General features: G+C 39.1%; 1 protein-coding gene across 1 annotated transcript in view; it reads left to right on the top strand.

Annotated features, from left to right (window-relative positions):
• The first annotated feature begins 516 nt into the window (after positions 1–516).
• The window catches only part of enkur (enkurin, TRPC channel interacting protein), a 28,108-nt gene continuing 11,458 nt past the window's right edge, over positions 517–17,166 (top strand). The window contains exons 1-3 of the mRNA XM_059972071.1: positions 517–660; positions 4,801–4,946; positions 6,550–6,770. Coding sequence (XP_059828054.1) covers positions 530–660; positions 4,801–4,946; positions 6,550–6,770 — 498 coding nt within the window. The 5' untranslated portion in view covers positions 517–529. The remainder of the gene's footprint in view (positions 661–4,800; positions 4,947–6,549; positions 6,771–17,166) is intronic.

Genomic DNA, 17,166 nt, shown 5'->3' on the forward strand with positions numbered 1-17,166 from the left:
ATTCTGTTAGCAAAGATTTGGGCCAGAATTTTATAATCTCTAATGAGAAGGCAAATAGGACGCCAATTATCTATAAATAATTTACCTTTTCTTGGTTTAGGAATTAAAGTAAGGTCCTGTGTTAAAGAAGGGGGAAGAAATTCTTTATCAATACATTCTAAAAACAATTTTACTAAAAAGGGAGCTAGGGTGTCAGAAAACATCTTATAAAATTCTGCAGTCAGACCGTCCACACCGGCGACTTAATATTTTTAAGTTTGAAATGGCAGCCTTAACCTCTCCCAAGGTAATAAGAGCAACACACAGGTCTTTCTGATCACTGGCAGGTTCCTAAGAATATTAATATCATACATGAAATGTAGTGTAGATGCTTCACAATACTTTGAGCTTTTGTTCCTCTCACCATTCTGAGGGTTGTCAAACTCTGCGTCACCTCATGCCGGGACTTGTATTAACCAATCACGTACCTCGAGTCTCCAGAACGGAAGTGACGCTCCATGGAAGCGGTTTGTTGTTAGTAACAGTCTCTATGGTAACGCGTTCAGTCTGCTTCCACTCACTGAACAGAGTACCTCGTACCAGCATGGACGAGCCAGTTTCGAGCGAGTGCATTTACAACCTATTGCCCCGTCCCGAAGAGCCACCCCGTCGCCGGCTCAAGTGAGTGTTACCCATATTCCGGGTGGCTCGGAGAGAAGGACGTACCAAGTGAGGATGTGGTGGTGTGAATGAGAGAGTTGGATGGAAGTGGAGGGTGGGCGTGATCGCAGAGGTAAAAGGTGGGAAGGCGATTAATATCAAAAGTCTCCAAGTTGTGCTTATAACGTGTCGAGTCAGACTGGATTGGAATGCAACTTGGTGATGCTACATGATGGAGAAAATTGTGAATTTCTATTATATGTCCAAAGAAGACTCAACAATTTTGTAAAAAGATAATTCCAGAACCACCTGTAAGGAACTTGTATGTTTTCTACACGACCGCGTGGGTATCCTCCTGGTGCTCCCACATTCCAAAGACCTATGGGTTAGTAGGTTAATTGTTCATTGTAAATTGTCCTGTGATTAGGCTAGGGTTGCTGGGCGCCGCAGCTCGGAGGACCAGAGGGGCCTATTTTGCACTGTGTTCAATAAGTAAATAAATGCCACGATGGTACACAAGCTGCAGTAGGATTGACCAAACAGTTCTTCATCAAGTGATCAGAACTGCACGGAACAGCATTGTGACATAACCACCAGATATGGAAGCCATCTGCAACTTACGATGTCTATAGCAGGCTCGCAAAAAAAATTGTGATGGACTCATCCCACCCCAGTAATCACCTGTTCAATATCCTACCATCTGGCAGGAGATACAGAAACATCTCAGCACGGACTTCCAGACCTGAAAAACTGCTCCCCCCACCTCCCCCCGCCATGCAACTGGTCAATGCCCCATTTTAGAGTTGCTTGTTTTTAATACATTTGCAACTTGAATGTCAGTCTAAGTAACTCAGATATTATTTTAGATTTAGTCATTGCGTTTTTAGTAAATGAATTGCCAGTTTTTTTTGTGGAATCGAGTAGCACTGTAATCTCGTTATCCTCGGCAATGACAATAAAGCTCTAACTAACTAGGGACTGGGACTGTGGAGTGTAGGAGGGGCTAATCCTTGGAAAGAAAGAAATATGCAGTAGGACCAGAAGGGGAGAGAAAAGAACAAAAAGGATGCAGGTTACCTGAAATTGTTGAATTTGAAACACTGTTTGTGTTTGGCTTCTTGCACACCTCTTTCTTTTCAACCCACCACTTTCACATATATTCTCCCACCCTGCTTCCAACAATTCCTTTGCCTTCCCTCACCTCATTCCATCTGCTTGTCACCCACATACTAAATCAACTCAGCACCCCATTACCTTCCTTTTACATCAGATTCCATAACTTGCACCATTTATCACACATAAATCATCTCCCAGCCTCTGTTGCTGTCATCTCCTGACCCCCATCTGTTTATCAACTCCATGCCGCCTGGATCCGTCTATCACTTACCAAATCCTGTCTCACCCAGCTCCTGAACTTCTTTTCACTGACTGTCTGCCCTTTATACTTCTCCTATTACAGGGTCTAGACATGAATTGTTGGCTAGACCTTTGCTTCCAAAGATGCTGTCTGACCCAGTGAGTTCCTCCAGCAGCTTGTTTTGCTAAGATCCTAGAATATTCATTCTCTTGTGACTTCAAGTCTCAACCATCATGAATAGGAAGGAGCCTATGTGCCTGTGCTGACCATGATGCTAAATTAAAGTACATGGGCTGTATTTCTCTGTTCCTTACCTGTCCAAGTGTTTAACTGTTTCTTACATGTTGCTATTGCATCTACTTCAATCACCTCCCCTAACTTCAACTGCCTTGCACATCTCATTTAAACTTTCCCCATTTCACCATAAACCTCTACCTAATTAAACCTAGGTACTATTGTAACCTTGTGATAGTCAGCGAGTCTCCAGTGCACATTCCATCCCTAACTTTGCTGCATGTTACTTGTATATTGGAGCAAGTGCTAAGAATTTCAGCAGTTACTTTTCTTAATAGCATCAGTGAAGTTGATGAAACATTCGACATATCCTTTCATAGCTTTGGTGGCATATTGAATCCTCTGCAGGTTACTACATCTTTCATCTGAGGAAGATTGTGCATCTCTAGCCATAGATATATGCAAATAGCTTCTGGAATATGGATCCAGAATTTGCTGGTACAGATTGATCAGGCTGGTATCTATCTTTTGTGCACCAAATTCTTTTAGAAGACCCATGTTTCAGTTCTTCAGAAACATAAAAGATTTCTCAGAACAATTGGTACATAATTTTCTTAGACTGGAATTGACAGAAGCTAAGTATCAGAACAGTTTGGAAACGGCTTCATAATTTTTTTAAATTTTCTAAGGAGTACCTAATCCTGTTTAATTTAATGGAATTGGTCTTAGTGACAAGGCCAATACAGTGGATTCTGGTTAATTGGGCTATCAGCTAATTGGGACAGCCACTTATTTGGGAAAACTCTCAAAGAACAAAAACTAATCGATAAAATAGCCAAGATTCCCTTCACTTATCTGAGACACAGTGCCACTTAATTTGGACAGGAGACTGTTGCCAAACAGTTTCTAACAAGCGTAAGTGGCATGCACTTGTATTGCAGTCTTTAAGTAGCACCAGTTGCATGGGTTTCTATTCAAAAAGCAGTGATTTTTGTCACTGATAGTTGGCAAGAAATAAGCAGTAAGACAATTCGGAGCTGTTTTGCTCACTGCAATTTCAAGTATTCAGGCACAGAGATGTCGGAAATGGCTGGGAGTAAAAATGAAATGCTTTCACTTCTTCAGCAAGTTAGGAACTACCAAGAATTTGAAGGTATCAACAATCACCTTGAATTTTACAATGGAAGTGAAGATTTGGAGGATGCAGTTGTTTAAAGCATTTAGGTAGTCAGTCCATTATCTGCACTAGGTCTTTGCACTGGTTTTGTTCATTTACAGCCAAAAGAAAACGCCATCAAAATTTTGTGTATGTTACTAACACTCCATCAAACACTGGATGAATTTCTCTGTTGATAACTATTAGGAATTAATACAGTTTTATATTACTTTTTGTAGTGCTGGTAGTGTTCTAATTTGTTCGGTATTTCATTTAAATACATAATTTCTGACCCAGTTTGTCTTTTTTATACCTTTTTAACTACTTACACAAAATTTCAGCCTACTGGGCCAAAATGTAGTGGTCTCAATGTGTTCCAATTAACCAGAATCTACTGTATTATTATCCATTCTGAACCGCACATGAGAAGCTGATGCTGAGCTGCCCCCTTGAAAAGCTGCAGTGTTTATGATAAAGCTGGTCCTGCAGTGTTTTGTTAAGTTGGGTTTGCAAGATTTTTATTCAACAATGCTGCAAGTTGGAAATAATTTCCAGGTTAGGATGGAGTATGACTTAGAGGGGAACTGGGCCCCCCATTGGTCATGGTCTTGGAGGGAGATGGTGATATCACACATTTGCTGCCCTTTCTCCAGAAAGCTGGATGACGAAGTTTGTAAGCTTATATTAAAAGTATCTACAATGCATCTTCAAAGTTGAACATTCAAAGTAAAATTTATTATCAGAGTACATACACGTTACAACATACAACCCTGATATTCTTTGTCTGCGGGCAAACTTAGCAAATCTATAGAACAATCTCTTTAAGCAGAATCATTGGACAACAAACTATGCAAATGTATGAAAAATTAAGGTAAAGAGTCCTTAAAGTGAGATCATTGGCTGTGGGAACACCAACAGTAGAATGAGTGTAGTTATCCTCTTTTGTTCAAGAGCCTGATGGTTGAGGGGTAGTAACGGTTCTTGAACTTGGTGGTGTGAGTCCTGAGGCACTTATACCTTCTACCTGATGACAGCAGCGAGAAAAGAGCGTGATCTGGGTGGTGAGGATCTTTGACGATGGATGCTGTTTTTCTACAGCAACATTTCATGTAGTTGTTGCAGATGGGATACCACATCAAGGGTGCTTCAGTGGTGGATGTGGTGCTAAAAGTGGACAACTTTCTCTTTTATAATATCTGATGCTGTATGAAGAGGGCTATGAAAATGAAATATTCAGAAATAATTCTATTCTCTACACCAACATGCAGCTTCATCATTTCAAGAACATCGGACATAGGAAAGCAACCTGTAACTCTTTTAAAAATATGTAAATAGTTCTTGTACCAAAATAATAGCTAGTTTCTTTGTTCATCTGCCTTGACTCAAAAGTGATTTACAAGTTTTATGTTTTTAGGTATCTTTCAAAACAACGGAAAATGGTACAAGATGAATGGAATAGTAAGAAGACTTCACACAAAACGATGGGTTTACCTAAGGTTGAGCCTCCTTGCCCAAAGCATCATCTGTTGAAGCATTCCAAGGAACAAAAGCTACCAGAAAGTAAGCATCTGTAAAATAGAATGAAACATTTTATAATTTGTAATTTTAAAATGTAGCAAGTAAAATAAAGGTATACTAGCTTCGATATGACATTCAGTACATACTTCTACACAGTTTCTTTTTGAAAAATTAAATCATTTTGACATAGAAGATTGTTTCAGCTCAGCTTTTCTGAAACTTGAGCATCATTTATACAAGCCAATACAGTTTTGTGTGCCTTCCATGAAGATAAACAAATATTTGTGAGACATTCATAGAATTAAGTTTCATCTGAGCCTTGTATTCAATGAAGGGCCTGATGTTTTAAAGGAGGTGGCTCTGGATATGCAAGAGTACTGGCTGATATCATCCAAAATTGTAACAATTTCAGAACAGTTCCATACAATGGAAAGCAGTGAATGTAACTCCAGTAGTTAAGAAAGAAGTGAGATGAAAAGCTCTTAACCAATTAGCCTGGCATCAATGGTAAGGACAATTCTGGAATTCGTAATTCATAACTGTTAAAATAAATAAGTTCGGTCAGGCTGAACATGGAATTATAAATGGGAAATTATGTTTGACAAATGTGTGAACCTTTAGAGATTGTAATTGGTGGGATAGAATAGTATGAACCAGATGTTATAGTGTTGGTTGGACTTTCAGGGAGCCTTTGATGAGATACAAGACCATGTTAGACCAAATTAAAATTTAAAGACTTGGAGGAATTACACACAATTAATCTAACTAGCCTACAGTTTCCAAATACATTTGTGATTTTCTATTCCCCTAGGACCCCTCTAGAATCCAAAGGATTTTGGTATGTTACAAACAATGCTTATGCCAGTTTTACAGTCAATTATTAAGGTCCTTGGTTGTAGACCATGAGGTTCAGAGGACTTCTTGGCCTTTAGCCCTATTATTTTGCTTAGTACATTTCCCCCCTAGCTAGAGCTAGATGTTGTTCCAGACCAAAATCAGTCTTTACAGAAGAAATTTTTCCTCACAACCCCCTTATATCTTTCAACTTTCACTATAAATCTGCATCATAGTCCTAAAACTATCTGCTAATAGTGAATAGCTTCTCACTATTTGCCCTGTCTAGAACTGCCATGAATTTTCATTCATTAGCAAAATCTCTTTCTGGCCTTCTTTGCATCATGAAGAATGCACATAGCTTTTATAGTGCAAGCTTTCAAATACAATTTCTCGTCTCTTTTCTCCAGGAGGAGAGGGAGATCTAGTGAGCCCCATCTATTGTGAGAGGAAAGACTGGTAACAACTCATCCTGTAAACTTTGTGTTATTTAATGCAAGTTTAGCTACAATCCTGATTTATCAAAGAACTGATTGAGCAGAGCTTATAAAATATTAGGAATGCCAAATCAGTGGTTTCTGTGCATTCATTTCAGAGGATGAAAAATTGCAAGCTTGGTGCTCATATCATTGCCCCTGTTTGGGATACAGGAGCATAGAATTTGTGCATATTTTCCATGGCTATCAGTTTCAGTTAGCAAGTAAAAGGAAGAGCCCATTGTTTCATTCTGGATTGCACAACAGAGTGATGTAGTAACAAGGAATTCTTCATTAAAAAGTATCTCAAGAATTTAATATGTTTAATTCCACAGAAAAACCTTATAAAGTCCCTGTGGATGGAATAAAAACCTCGATTCCATCTGAAAAGCCACTTATGGGACTCCAGACCAAAAAAAATTTTATTGAAGCCAATATAGCTGAAGTCAAGATGTCAGTGCCGAAGAAACCTGTACCCATCTATGTCGATACCAGGAGAGGAAATAAGAACTTATTGGAACCATCAGGGCTTCTTCCCACCCTCCTGTACAGAAAGGTAGAAAGCTGATTTAATGAGTGCATTTATGGACTGACGAGAATATTTGCTCTTTTCTTTTGAAGCTTTCAGAGCAATGTTTTGAGTCTTTTATCATATGCAAAGAAATGTTTATCATGTGTCATGCACCACATTTTTTAAATTGTTAAAAGAAAATTCTCCTAATTATTCAAATTACATTAATCCAAAATCATGTTTTAATTGATATATCTGTCACATACAGTACCTAAAATGTAGCTCTTCACTATAGTCAATTTTAGAAAATTGCATAATCAACATCCTACAACTAGAAATGGCTTAGGAAAATTATCCAATGGTAAATTTCAATTTATCTATTTGGGATTAAATTAGAAATTTCAGGTACATATTATACAAAACATTTATAATGTTTTGGCAGATAACCAGTGGGTCATTTACAGAACCACATTACAGATTACTTTTAGTAAAAACATAGAAACATAGAAAACCTTCAGCACAATACAGGCCCTTCAGCCCACAAAGCTGTGCCAAACATGTCCCTACCTTAGAAATTACCTAGGGTTACCCATAGCCCTCTATTTTTCTGAGATCCATGTACCTGTCCAGGAGTCTCTTAAAGGACCCTATTGAATCCACCTCCACCACAGTCACTGGCAGCTCATTCCACACACTCACCACTCTCTGCATAAAAAAAACTTACCCTTGACATCTCTGTACCTACTTCCAAGCACCTTAGAACTGTGCCCTCTCGTGCAAGCCATTTCAGCCCTGGGGAAAAGCCTCTGACTATCCACACAATTAATGCCTCTCATCATCTTATACAGATCCCCTCTCATCCTCCACCGCTCCAAGGAGAAAAGGCCAAGTTCACTCAACCTATTCTCATAAGGCATGCTCCCCAATCCAGGCAACATCCTTGTAAATCTCCTCTGCACCCTTTCTATGCTTTCCACGTCCTTCCTATAGTGAGGCAACCAGAAATGAGCACAGTACTCCAAATGGCGTCTGACCAGAGTCCTATATAGCTGCAAAATTACCTCTCGGCTTCTAAACTCAATCCCACGATTGATAAAGGCCATGCACTGTATGCTTTCTTAACCTGTAAGCAGCTTTGACTATCCTATGGACTCAGACCACAAAGTCCCTCTGATTCTCCACACTGCCAAGAGTCTTACCATTAATACTATATTCTGTCATCATATTTGACCGACCAAAATGAACCACCTCACACTTATCTGGGTTGAACTCCATCTGCCACTTCTCAACCCAGTTTTGCATCCTATCGATGTCCCGCTGTAACCTCTGACAACCCTCCATACTATCCACAACACCTCCAACCTTTGTGTCATCAGCAAACTTACAACCCATCCCTCCACTTCCTCATTCAGGTCATTTATAAAACTCATGAAGAGTAAGGGTCCCAGAACAGATCCCTGAGGCACTCCACTGGTGACTGACCTCCATGCAGAATATGACCTGTCTACAACCACTCTTTGCCTTCTGTGGGCAAGACAGTTCTGGATCCACAAAGCAATGCCCCCTTTGATCCCATGCCTCCTTACTTTCTCAATAATCCTTACATGTGGTACCTTGTCAAATGCCTTGCTGAAATCCATATACACTACATCTACAGCTCTATCTTCATCAATGTGTTTAGTCACATTTTCAAAAAATTCAATCAGGCTCATAAGGCAAGACCTGCATTTGCCAAAGCTATGCTGACTATTTCTAATTATATTATGCCTCTCCAAATGTTCATAAATCCTGCCTCTCATGATCTTCTCCATCAACTTACTGAAGTAAGAGTTATTAAATATATACAACTTTGCTGTTCATATTAAAAGAAATTGTTTTTCAGGTCTCTGCACTAGAGTACAACCCGAAGACCTGCAAGTTCAGATAATTTAAGTCACATGTTCACCTTGTAACCTTGCCCCCTTTGTTGATCCCTCATCTCAAAATCAAGATATAGATTCAATTTAGCTGGTAGCAAATTGGTGGAAATAGTCTACATGCTCTCGAACAAAACTGGCCGATTATTTAAGTTTTCCAGAAATGTAATGCTTTATACATGAGTAATTATAACAATCCCATAAGTTAGACAAACAAAGTACTTAGATGGCCACTGGCAAGTTCATTGTATTTTTCAGGGCAATGTCTTGGAACAATATGTTGTGGAACCAAATATTGGTATTCTTTATTATTGTCACACATACCAAGATCAATGAAAGCTTTTGTTTGCTTGCCATGCTGACAGATCGTTCCATACATAAATATATTGAGGTAATGAAAAGACAAGCAGAATGCAGGATATCTTGTTGCAGCTACAATGAAACTGTAGTGTAAGTAAATAAGGAGGAAACAATATCTTCAGTGTGGTCATGTTTAATGTCTCAAAATCTCACAGTAAAGAATCTTCTGAGGAAGAGTAACCATGGCAATATAAAATTTAGTATTCAGTTTGAATGTGAGAAATTTAGATCTGAGTGCCTTTAAGTTCAATAAAGATAATTATAATGGTGTGAAAGCAGAGTTGGATAGAGTGGACTGGGAAAAAATAGATTAAATCTTAAGGCAATACGTAAGTACTCCCAGACTTTTGAGGAGATATTTTATCATTCTAAACCAAGATGTATTCTATTGATTATTAAAGACTCTGAGAAGGATGATCCAATAATGATTAACCACGGAAGTTAAGAATAGTATTAAATTGAATTAAAATATTGCTCTAAAGATGATTGATTTAATAAGGAAAATGAAAGATTTAATAGGAATTTGAGGAACAACTGTTTCACCCACAGGATGGTCAGTATATGGAATGAGCAGCTAGAGGAAGTGATTGAACAGGTACACTAACAATATTTAAAAGGTACTAGGATAGGTACATGGATAGGAAAGGTCAAATAATGTTCTTCGGGTTTAAGATGCTGCTAATGAAGTTGTGTGACAGCTCACTGGTAGTTCAGAAGGCAAGAAATAAAACATTACTGATAACACTTTTCTGAAGTAATTTGGGGTCAGCTATCACCGCAAATGATGAAGAAGCAAGTGAAAGTGAAGCTGATTCGAAGGATGGGCCATACAAATGCATTGCAAGGCCAAAAGGGCAAAGTGTTCAAGACAGGGTCACAGACAGAGTTTGTATCACTGTCGGCGTGGAGAGGAGTTGGTAAATGATTTGGAGAGGAGTCGATGTGAAAGCGTTTCAATGCCCGCCCACCTAACCCGGATGCAAGGTTGGATAGCTGCAAGTGCTGAGCCAGTTTGATGAGATCGAGATTAGTTTCAGTATGTGCAGTGTGGCTGTGTCACTGCACCAGGGCCTAGTCGTAGAGAGAGGCACTACCCAGTGCTTGGACAATTAAAACGCCAGCCCAGGTAGACTGGAAACCCTGCGTGTCAGGACCGGAGGTGAGGGTTGGGCTGATTTCAGTCACTTTTCCGTGATGTTCATTCCTCTGGAAAGCCTGCGTGTCAGGACCAAAGGCGAGGGTCGGGCTGATTTTGGTTGCTTTCCCACGATGTTCATTCCTCTTTCCAGCGGCTGTCATTTTGGCGAGGTTTGTGGCACTTTTGCCCTGCAAATATGATGAACTGGGATGGCTATTATGAGTAGGCTTGGGCCTAGTCCTGCTGCTCCAGGGAGCATATGTAAGGACTCAATCTGGTTGGAACGCTCTGTTTTGCTTCTATTATTTGTATAATGTGTGTTTTTTTTTCCTCTTTTTATGGTTGCTTTTTAAAAATTGGGTTCTTCAGGCTTTGTGACTGCCTGTAAGCAAACAAACCTCAAGGTGTATAATTTATATATTCTTTGATAATAAGTGTACTTGAATCTTGAAACTTGAAATCTGGGCAAATGGGTATCTTGGTTGACATGGACCTGGAGGGCTTAAGGCCCATTTTGTGTAGTATAACTCTGATTGGTAAGCCAGAAGATTGGGAAAGTTTTAGAAAACAACAAAGAATACGTCATGAGAAGAAGTTACCATGAAATATTAAAAACAGACAGTAAGTGTTTCTACCAGCTTCCAGTAGAGTGGTCAAGGCAGGTTCAGTATTGTCATTTAAAGTAAAATTGGATAGGTATATGGACAGGAAAGGAATGGAGGGTTATGGGCTGAGTACAGGTCAGTGGGACTAGGTGAGTGTAAGCGTCGGCACGGACTAGAAGGGCCGAGATGGCCTGTTTCCGTGCTGTAATTGTTATATGGTTATATGGTAAAAATAGAAATGGAGGTGAAAAATAAACAATAATGGGGATAAGTTAAAGAAATTATAATCAGAACAATGAAAATGGTGAAGACTTCAGTGAAATATTTCATGTCTTCATGGTAGAAAAAATGTGTTAAAGCATTTCAGGATTCAGTTAGTTTGAGAAAATCTTGAAGTAAAAAGAGAAAAGGATTTAAAATTATCAAGATTGCTAGAGAAAAAGAATGAGTGAAACTAATGGCTGACATTTACTGTGTGCATAACAGCCTGCATCTAAGGTTGTTAGATAAAGTAGATGCAGTGATAATGAATGCACTGTCATGATGTTCCAAAATTCCCTTGATTCTGGAAATATTCCTTACCACTACACAGGAAGCCAACAGTTTAGAAAATGCATCACCTCTATTTGAGAAAGGACCAACAGGGAAAAGGAAACAGTGGGTAGTTAGTCTGATTTCTGTCATAGAGAAAATGCTGCAATTCATTATTAAGGAAGTAGTGGAAGTACATTTAGAAATTCATAATACCTTCACAGAAAGTCAGCATGTTATTATTAAAAATAAACCTTTATTTGACAAATTTAGGTCTTCATGATATAGCTAGCAAGGTTTCCAAATGGCATTTGATCGGGGATTAACTTCATTAACCATACACAATACTGTACGTGTATAAGGAATTTGTTGTGGTGTTGCTTCAAGATGCAACAAAACACAACATTCAACAATTATAAAGAATTATATAATAATAAGGTAGCAGTTAAAGTGCAGATATGGAATAAAAAGTACATAACAACATTTTAAAAAGTGATTTTAAAATGTTTTAAGTGCATTCCAGTGAAAGAGGTAATAGATTGAAGTTAGTGGGGGGGGGGCAGGGTGCTAACTAAAATGATTGATCAGATTAAATGTCTGAAAGATGAAACTTCTAAGATAATAGACAACAGACAATAGACAGTAGGTGCAGGAGTAGGCCATTCGGCCCTTCTAGTTAGCACTGCCATTCACTGTGATCAAGGCTGATCAGTACCCCGTTCCTGCCCTCTCCCCATATCCCTTGACCACACTATCTATAAGAGCTCTATCTAACTCTCTCTTGAATGCATCCAGAGACTTGGCCTCCAACGCCTTCTGGGGCAGAACATTCCACATATCCACCACTCTCTGGGTGAAAAAGTTTTTCAACATCTCTGTTCTAAATGGCCTACCCCTTATTCTTAAACTGTGGCCTCTAGTTCTGGACTCACCCATCAGTGGAAACATTCTTCCTGCCTCCAGTGTGTCCAATCCCTTAATAATCTTATATGTCTCAATCAGATCCCCTCTCATCCTTCTAAATTCCAGTGTATACAAGCCCAGTCGCTCCAATCTTTCAACATATGACAGTCCCGCCATTCTGGGAATTAACCTTGTGAACCTACGCTGTACTCCCTCAATAGCAAGAATGTCCTTCCTCAAATTTGGAGACCAAAACTGCACACAATACTCCAGGTGGGGTCTCACCAGGGCCCTGTACAGCTGCAGAAGGACCTCTTTACTCCTATACTCAATTCCTCTTGTTATAAAAGCCAGCATGCCATTAGCTTTCTTCACTGCCCGCTGTACCTGCATGCTTGCTTTCATTGACTGATGTACAACACCTAGATCTTGTTGTACTTCCCCTTTTCCTAACTTGACTCCATTTAGATAGTAATCTGCCTTCCTGTTCTTGCCACCGAAGTGGATAACCTCACATTTATCCACATTAAACATTAAGATGGCATGAAATTTTTGTTTTATAGCACTTTCCAGTAGGGAATTTTTGGAAAAGGTACTTTGCAGGGTGTATAGTGTCCATAATGATGTTTCCTGCCCGCTTCTTTGCCCAAGACATATATGAGTACTGCAGAGCATCCAATGACTTTTCTGCTCTCCCTGTCATTTTCATATATTCTGAAAGGATGCTGCACAAAACGAAACAGTAATGACTAATGTGAGGATGCTTTCTATGATAGTATTGTAGAATTGCTCCAGTATGTTCTGGAGTAGGGGGATTTTTACCAGCTATCACAAGAAGTACATCCTCTGCTGAGCCGGATGGTTAATGAAGGAGATATGGTTCTTCCAAATGAGGTCCTGCGAAATAATGATGCCCAAGAAAGCTGAATATTGAAACGGTGCTAATTGTAGAATTGCATTTAGTTTGTATTTGAGAAATTAAGACGTGCATGTAGTGCCTTAAAGTTCAATGAAGGTAATTAAAATGGTATGAAAGGGTAGCTCCCTGCAGGAAACAGAAAGTTAGCAGGAATGCACATCAAGATCATAAGCAAGAAAATGAAATAAAAGCATGTGATATAAAGAGGATGGACTTTAAATAGTGAAGTCCAGGTGTTAAAGTGTGGGGTGTTGGTGAGGATGTAACTGGAGAACTATGTAAAACTGTGGTCTCCTTATTAGCAGAGTGATAGATTACATTCAAGATAGATGAGTGAGAATTCTCTATATCAATACATAGAAAGGAGTTCTTCTGAGGAAAGGTTGAACAGGTTGGGCCTTTATGAGCTGGACTTTAAAAGAATGAGAGGTTGGAATAAATATGTGATGTGGTAAGATAGCTCATGAGAGGATATATTGGCAGCTTTTTGGACTATTAGAGTTAAGGGTTATGAGATGCAGAGGGTAAAGTGGAGTTAAAGCTAAGATCATATCATCTGTTCTCCCATTGAAATCTGCAACAGGTTTCAATGATCATCTCTGGCTCATTTTTCAGAATAAGATTTGATATTGCAAACACAAGATGTGAAATGTGTTGTCTTTGTGGCAGCAGTACAATGCAGTACATAATAATAGAAAAAAAGTGAATTACAGTAAGTGTGTGTGTATATATAAAATAGTTAAATTAAATAAGTAGTGCAAAAATAGAGATTTAAAAAATAATGACATTGGGACATTGGGTTCAATGTCCATTCAGAAATTGGATGGCAGAGGGGAAGAAGCTGTTCCTGGATCATGGAGTGTCTGCCTTCTTGCATTCTTATATTTCAACAAGAATTAATAGAATTATTTAGAAGAAACCTGCAACAGAACTGTGAATAGCCAAGTCTTTTTATGCTGCTTTTCAAAAAGAGTAGGGATTGTTCTCCAAGCTGAGAATTCTTATTTTGTTGGTGCCGTTCATCTTTATTCCTTGGTTGGACAATGGCACTGTACAGAAACTATGATCCATTGCTGGGCACTGTCACTGACAACAAATGGAGAAAAGCAAGTCAAAATTTGTGTTGTTTGTGGGGATTATGTAAAAGTAGCACATAGATAGGCATCTCCTGATTTATTACATTAGATCCTACTCTTTAGTAAATGCTGATACCCCAGGACATTACAAAAGAGGCCACTAGCCACATTTTCACCTGTTGAATAGACATCCCAGGTGCAAAGTAGAAGAAAATTAATCATTTAATCCAAAAATGAAGCTTGGAATTCATTATTTTAATTCATACTGAGTCTGTATTTGCACAAGTTCCTGCAGAATAAAGTGGCAATTTTTACTGCTCTTCAAGCTGATACCCTAATGCTTCAAGATCCTTATACCAAAATTATCAGAAGAAACCTGATACTTAAATTGAAAACTCAGATTATCAGAGAAAGAGTGTTAGAATGAATTAAAAACTGCTTGGCTCATGGAAAACAGGGTAGAAAATAAATGAGTCTCTTTCAGACTGGTATGAGGTAACACCTGGATACTAGGTCCACAATCTGCATTGACAACATGGAGAAGGATTCCAAATTCACCAATGATATACTCATTGCTTACTTCCTCCTTTCTACATAAGTCTTTGTTGCTAAGGTGCATGATCTTTAACTGTTCACCCTCCTCCTTGAGAATGTTCTGCAGCTACTTTGAGACATCTTCGACTCACGAAGCAATACACCATCCTGGCATCTCTTTTGCAGCTGCAGAAATTCCTGTCTGTTACCTAACTATTGAGTCTCTTATCACTATTGTTCTGCCTGCCTTTACCCTCCAACACTGAGCCTTGGTGAGCCACAGTGTTACTGGTCTGATGGCTGCTGCTGTACCTTGTTGTCATTCCCCCCATCATCCTACCTCCTGCATTATCCAAATGACTTGCGGCTGAGAGGAATAGCCCTGGGGGGTCCTGTACTCTTCCTTCCCCTTACCTCTGCTGGTAGTCACTATCTGTAACCTGTACCTTTGGTCTGAAGACCTCATGATTATGATGCCCTCAGCATTCCAGATGATCATAAGTACATCCAGCTGCCGTTCCAGTTCCTTCGGTCAGAAGCTGCAGTTTGGTGCACTGCCTACAAACAAAGACATTAAAAACACTGGTAGTTACCCTGATCTCCAACACCTGCTCCTAGCTGCTCAGCCCTCTCTCCCAGAGCCTCAGCACTTACAGCTCAAACACAGCCATTCACAAAAATGTAAGCTCCAAAATGACTGCTCAGCTAGATCCCACTTCCCTTTTGTACCTGGACAAAACATCTGAGTTTAAGGTATTTTTAGGGAGCAGTTAACAGATTAGAGAGAACATACTCTGAAATGCTATTTTATTTGGATCACGTATATGCTCCCAGCGGTTAATTCAGCAGAACTAGATTTCAATACATCAAGTACATCAAATAAGTGCAAGTTCCTCCAGCAGTTCCTCTTCACTTCCTCCAACAAATATTTTTGCTCCAGATTCCAGCATTTGCAGTATTCTGTGTTTCCAACTGTAAATTACTTATTGAGGGTCTGAAAGAAATCAAGTAACTAACTGAGAAAGAGGATAGCTTCCAAATTACATACCTTGGGGATAGAAGTGAAACAGCATTAGAGGCTAAATTGTTCATCACCTTATTTAATCTGCTACCCAGTAAGATAGTTTGCATGTGTTTATACAGCCATGCAAAAGTCAATCCCAGTGCATCCTGAAGTAAAGTCAGGATGAATTATTGCAATATTGGATATTAAAATGATTCTATTACATTAATATAATTGGGGAGCCATAGCAGCATAGCAGATAGTACAACGCTATTACAGCCCAGTTGTTCTGAAACTGGAGTTCAATTCCAGTGCTGCCTGTAAGGAGTTTGTATATTTTCTCTGTAACCATGAGGGTTTTCTCCAGATGCTCTGGTTTCCTCCCACAGTTCATTTAGTCATTTGGTCATACAATTGGTCATTGTAAGTTGTCCTGTGATTAGGCCAGTGTTAAATAGGTGGGATTCTGGTGGGTGCAGCTCTTTAGGCCAGAAGCGGCTGTCCTGTGCTGTATCTCAAAATAAATAATTCTTACAATTTAAGTATTTTGAGAGTATTGATTTAACATTTATAATGTGGAGCTTGAATATATGAGTTTTAGAGCTGCATCATCATAATCAACAACAGCAAAGCTTGCAAGAAGTCCTTCTTGTTTTCATGGCAAAAGATAGATTTTATATGAAAGTCTGTGTCTATGATCTCACTCCTTACCTCCTCCCAAGTGGCTATGTGTAGGCTGGCGCTTGAATAAGTAAGGTCTTATGACAGTGAGCTGGTGAATCAGAAACAGGAATATGTGAAGCTGTCAAACCTCTCATCAGATGTCTCATGCTCAGCGAGACAGGCAAAGATTATTTATTTTAAGAGAGTGCATTCTAAATTGTGAATAACATGACCGATGAAGGATGTTCAAATAACAATAATTTCATCTTGTTCCTATCTTTAACCATTCAGCTCTCTTCTCTCCCCTCCCTCTCTCTCTCTCTCTCAACCTCTTTTACCTCTATAATATTTTAGAGCAGTATTTTCATGTCAAGTTTGATTTTGTGTCTCACAAACCATTCTACCTCTACTATAAGGAATTCTATGTTTAACTAAAGAATATATAGTTAATATATATATGCATTAATTTATAATGTCATTTTACCTCGGTCTCTACCCTACCTACCTACTGCCTGTTATGCTGCTGGTATTTAGGGCAGCAATGAAGTTCCTCATCACTGGCAATGTTTAGGGCGTCCTTCATTGTGTCAGTAGCTCAGTTTTCACTACTGTCAGTCATTAGAGTTCCAGATGGAGACTCAGGACTACCATTGTGCACAGATGCAGAAGGATTCATCATTGCTGTTTCCTTAACAGTTTTGTTTTACCAGTCAGGGTTGTTAGACCTGAGCTGAACCCCTGAACCTCGAGGACTAAAGGACAACTCTTAGTCAGTTCTCTACTCTGACCTGTT

Source organism: Hypanus sabinus, chromosome 6, assembly GCF_030144855.1.
Source record: "Hypanus sabinus isolate sHypSab1 chromosome 6, sHypSab1.hap1, whole genome shotgun sequence".
NCBI classification, from domain to species: Eukaryota; Metazoa; Chordata; class Chondrichthyes; order Myliobatiformes; family Dasyatidae; genus Hypanus; species Hypanus sabinus.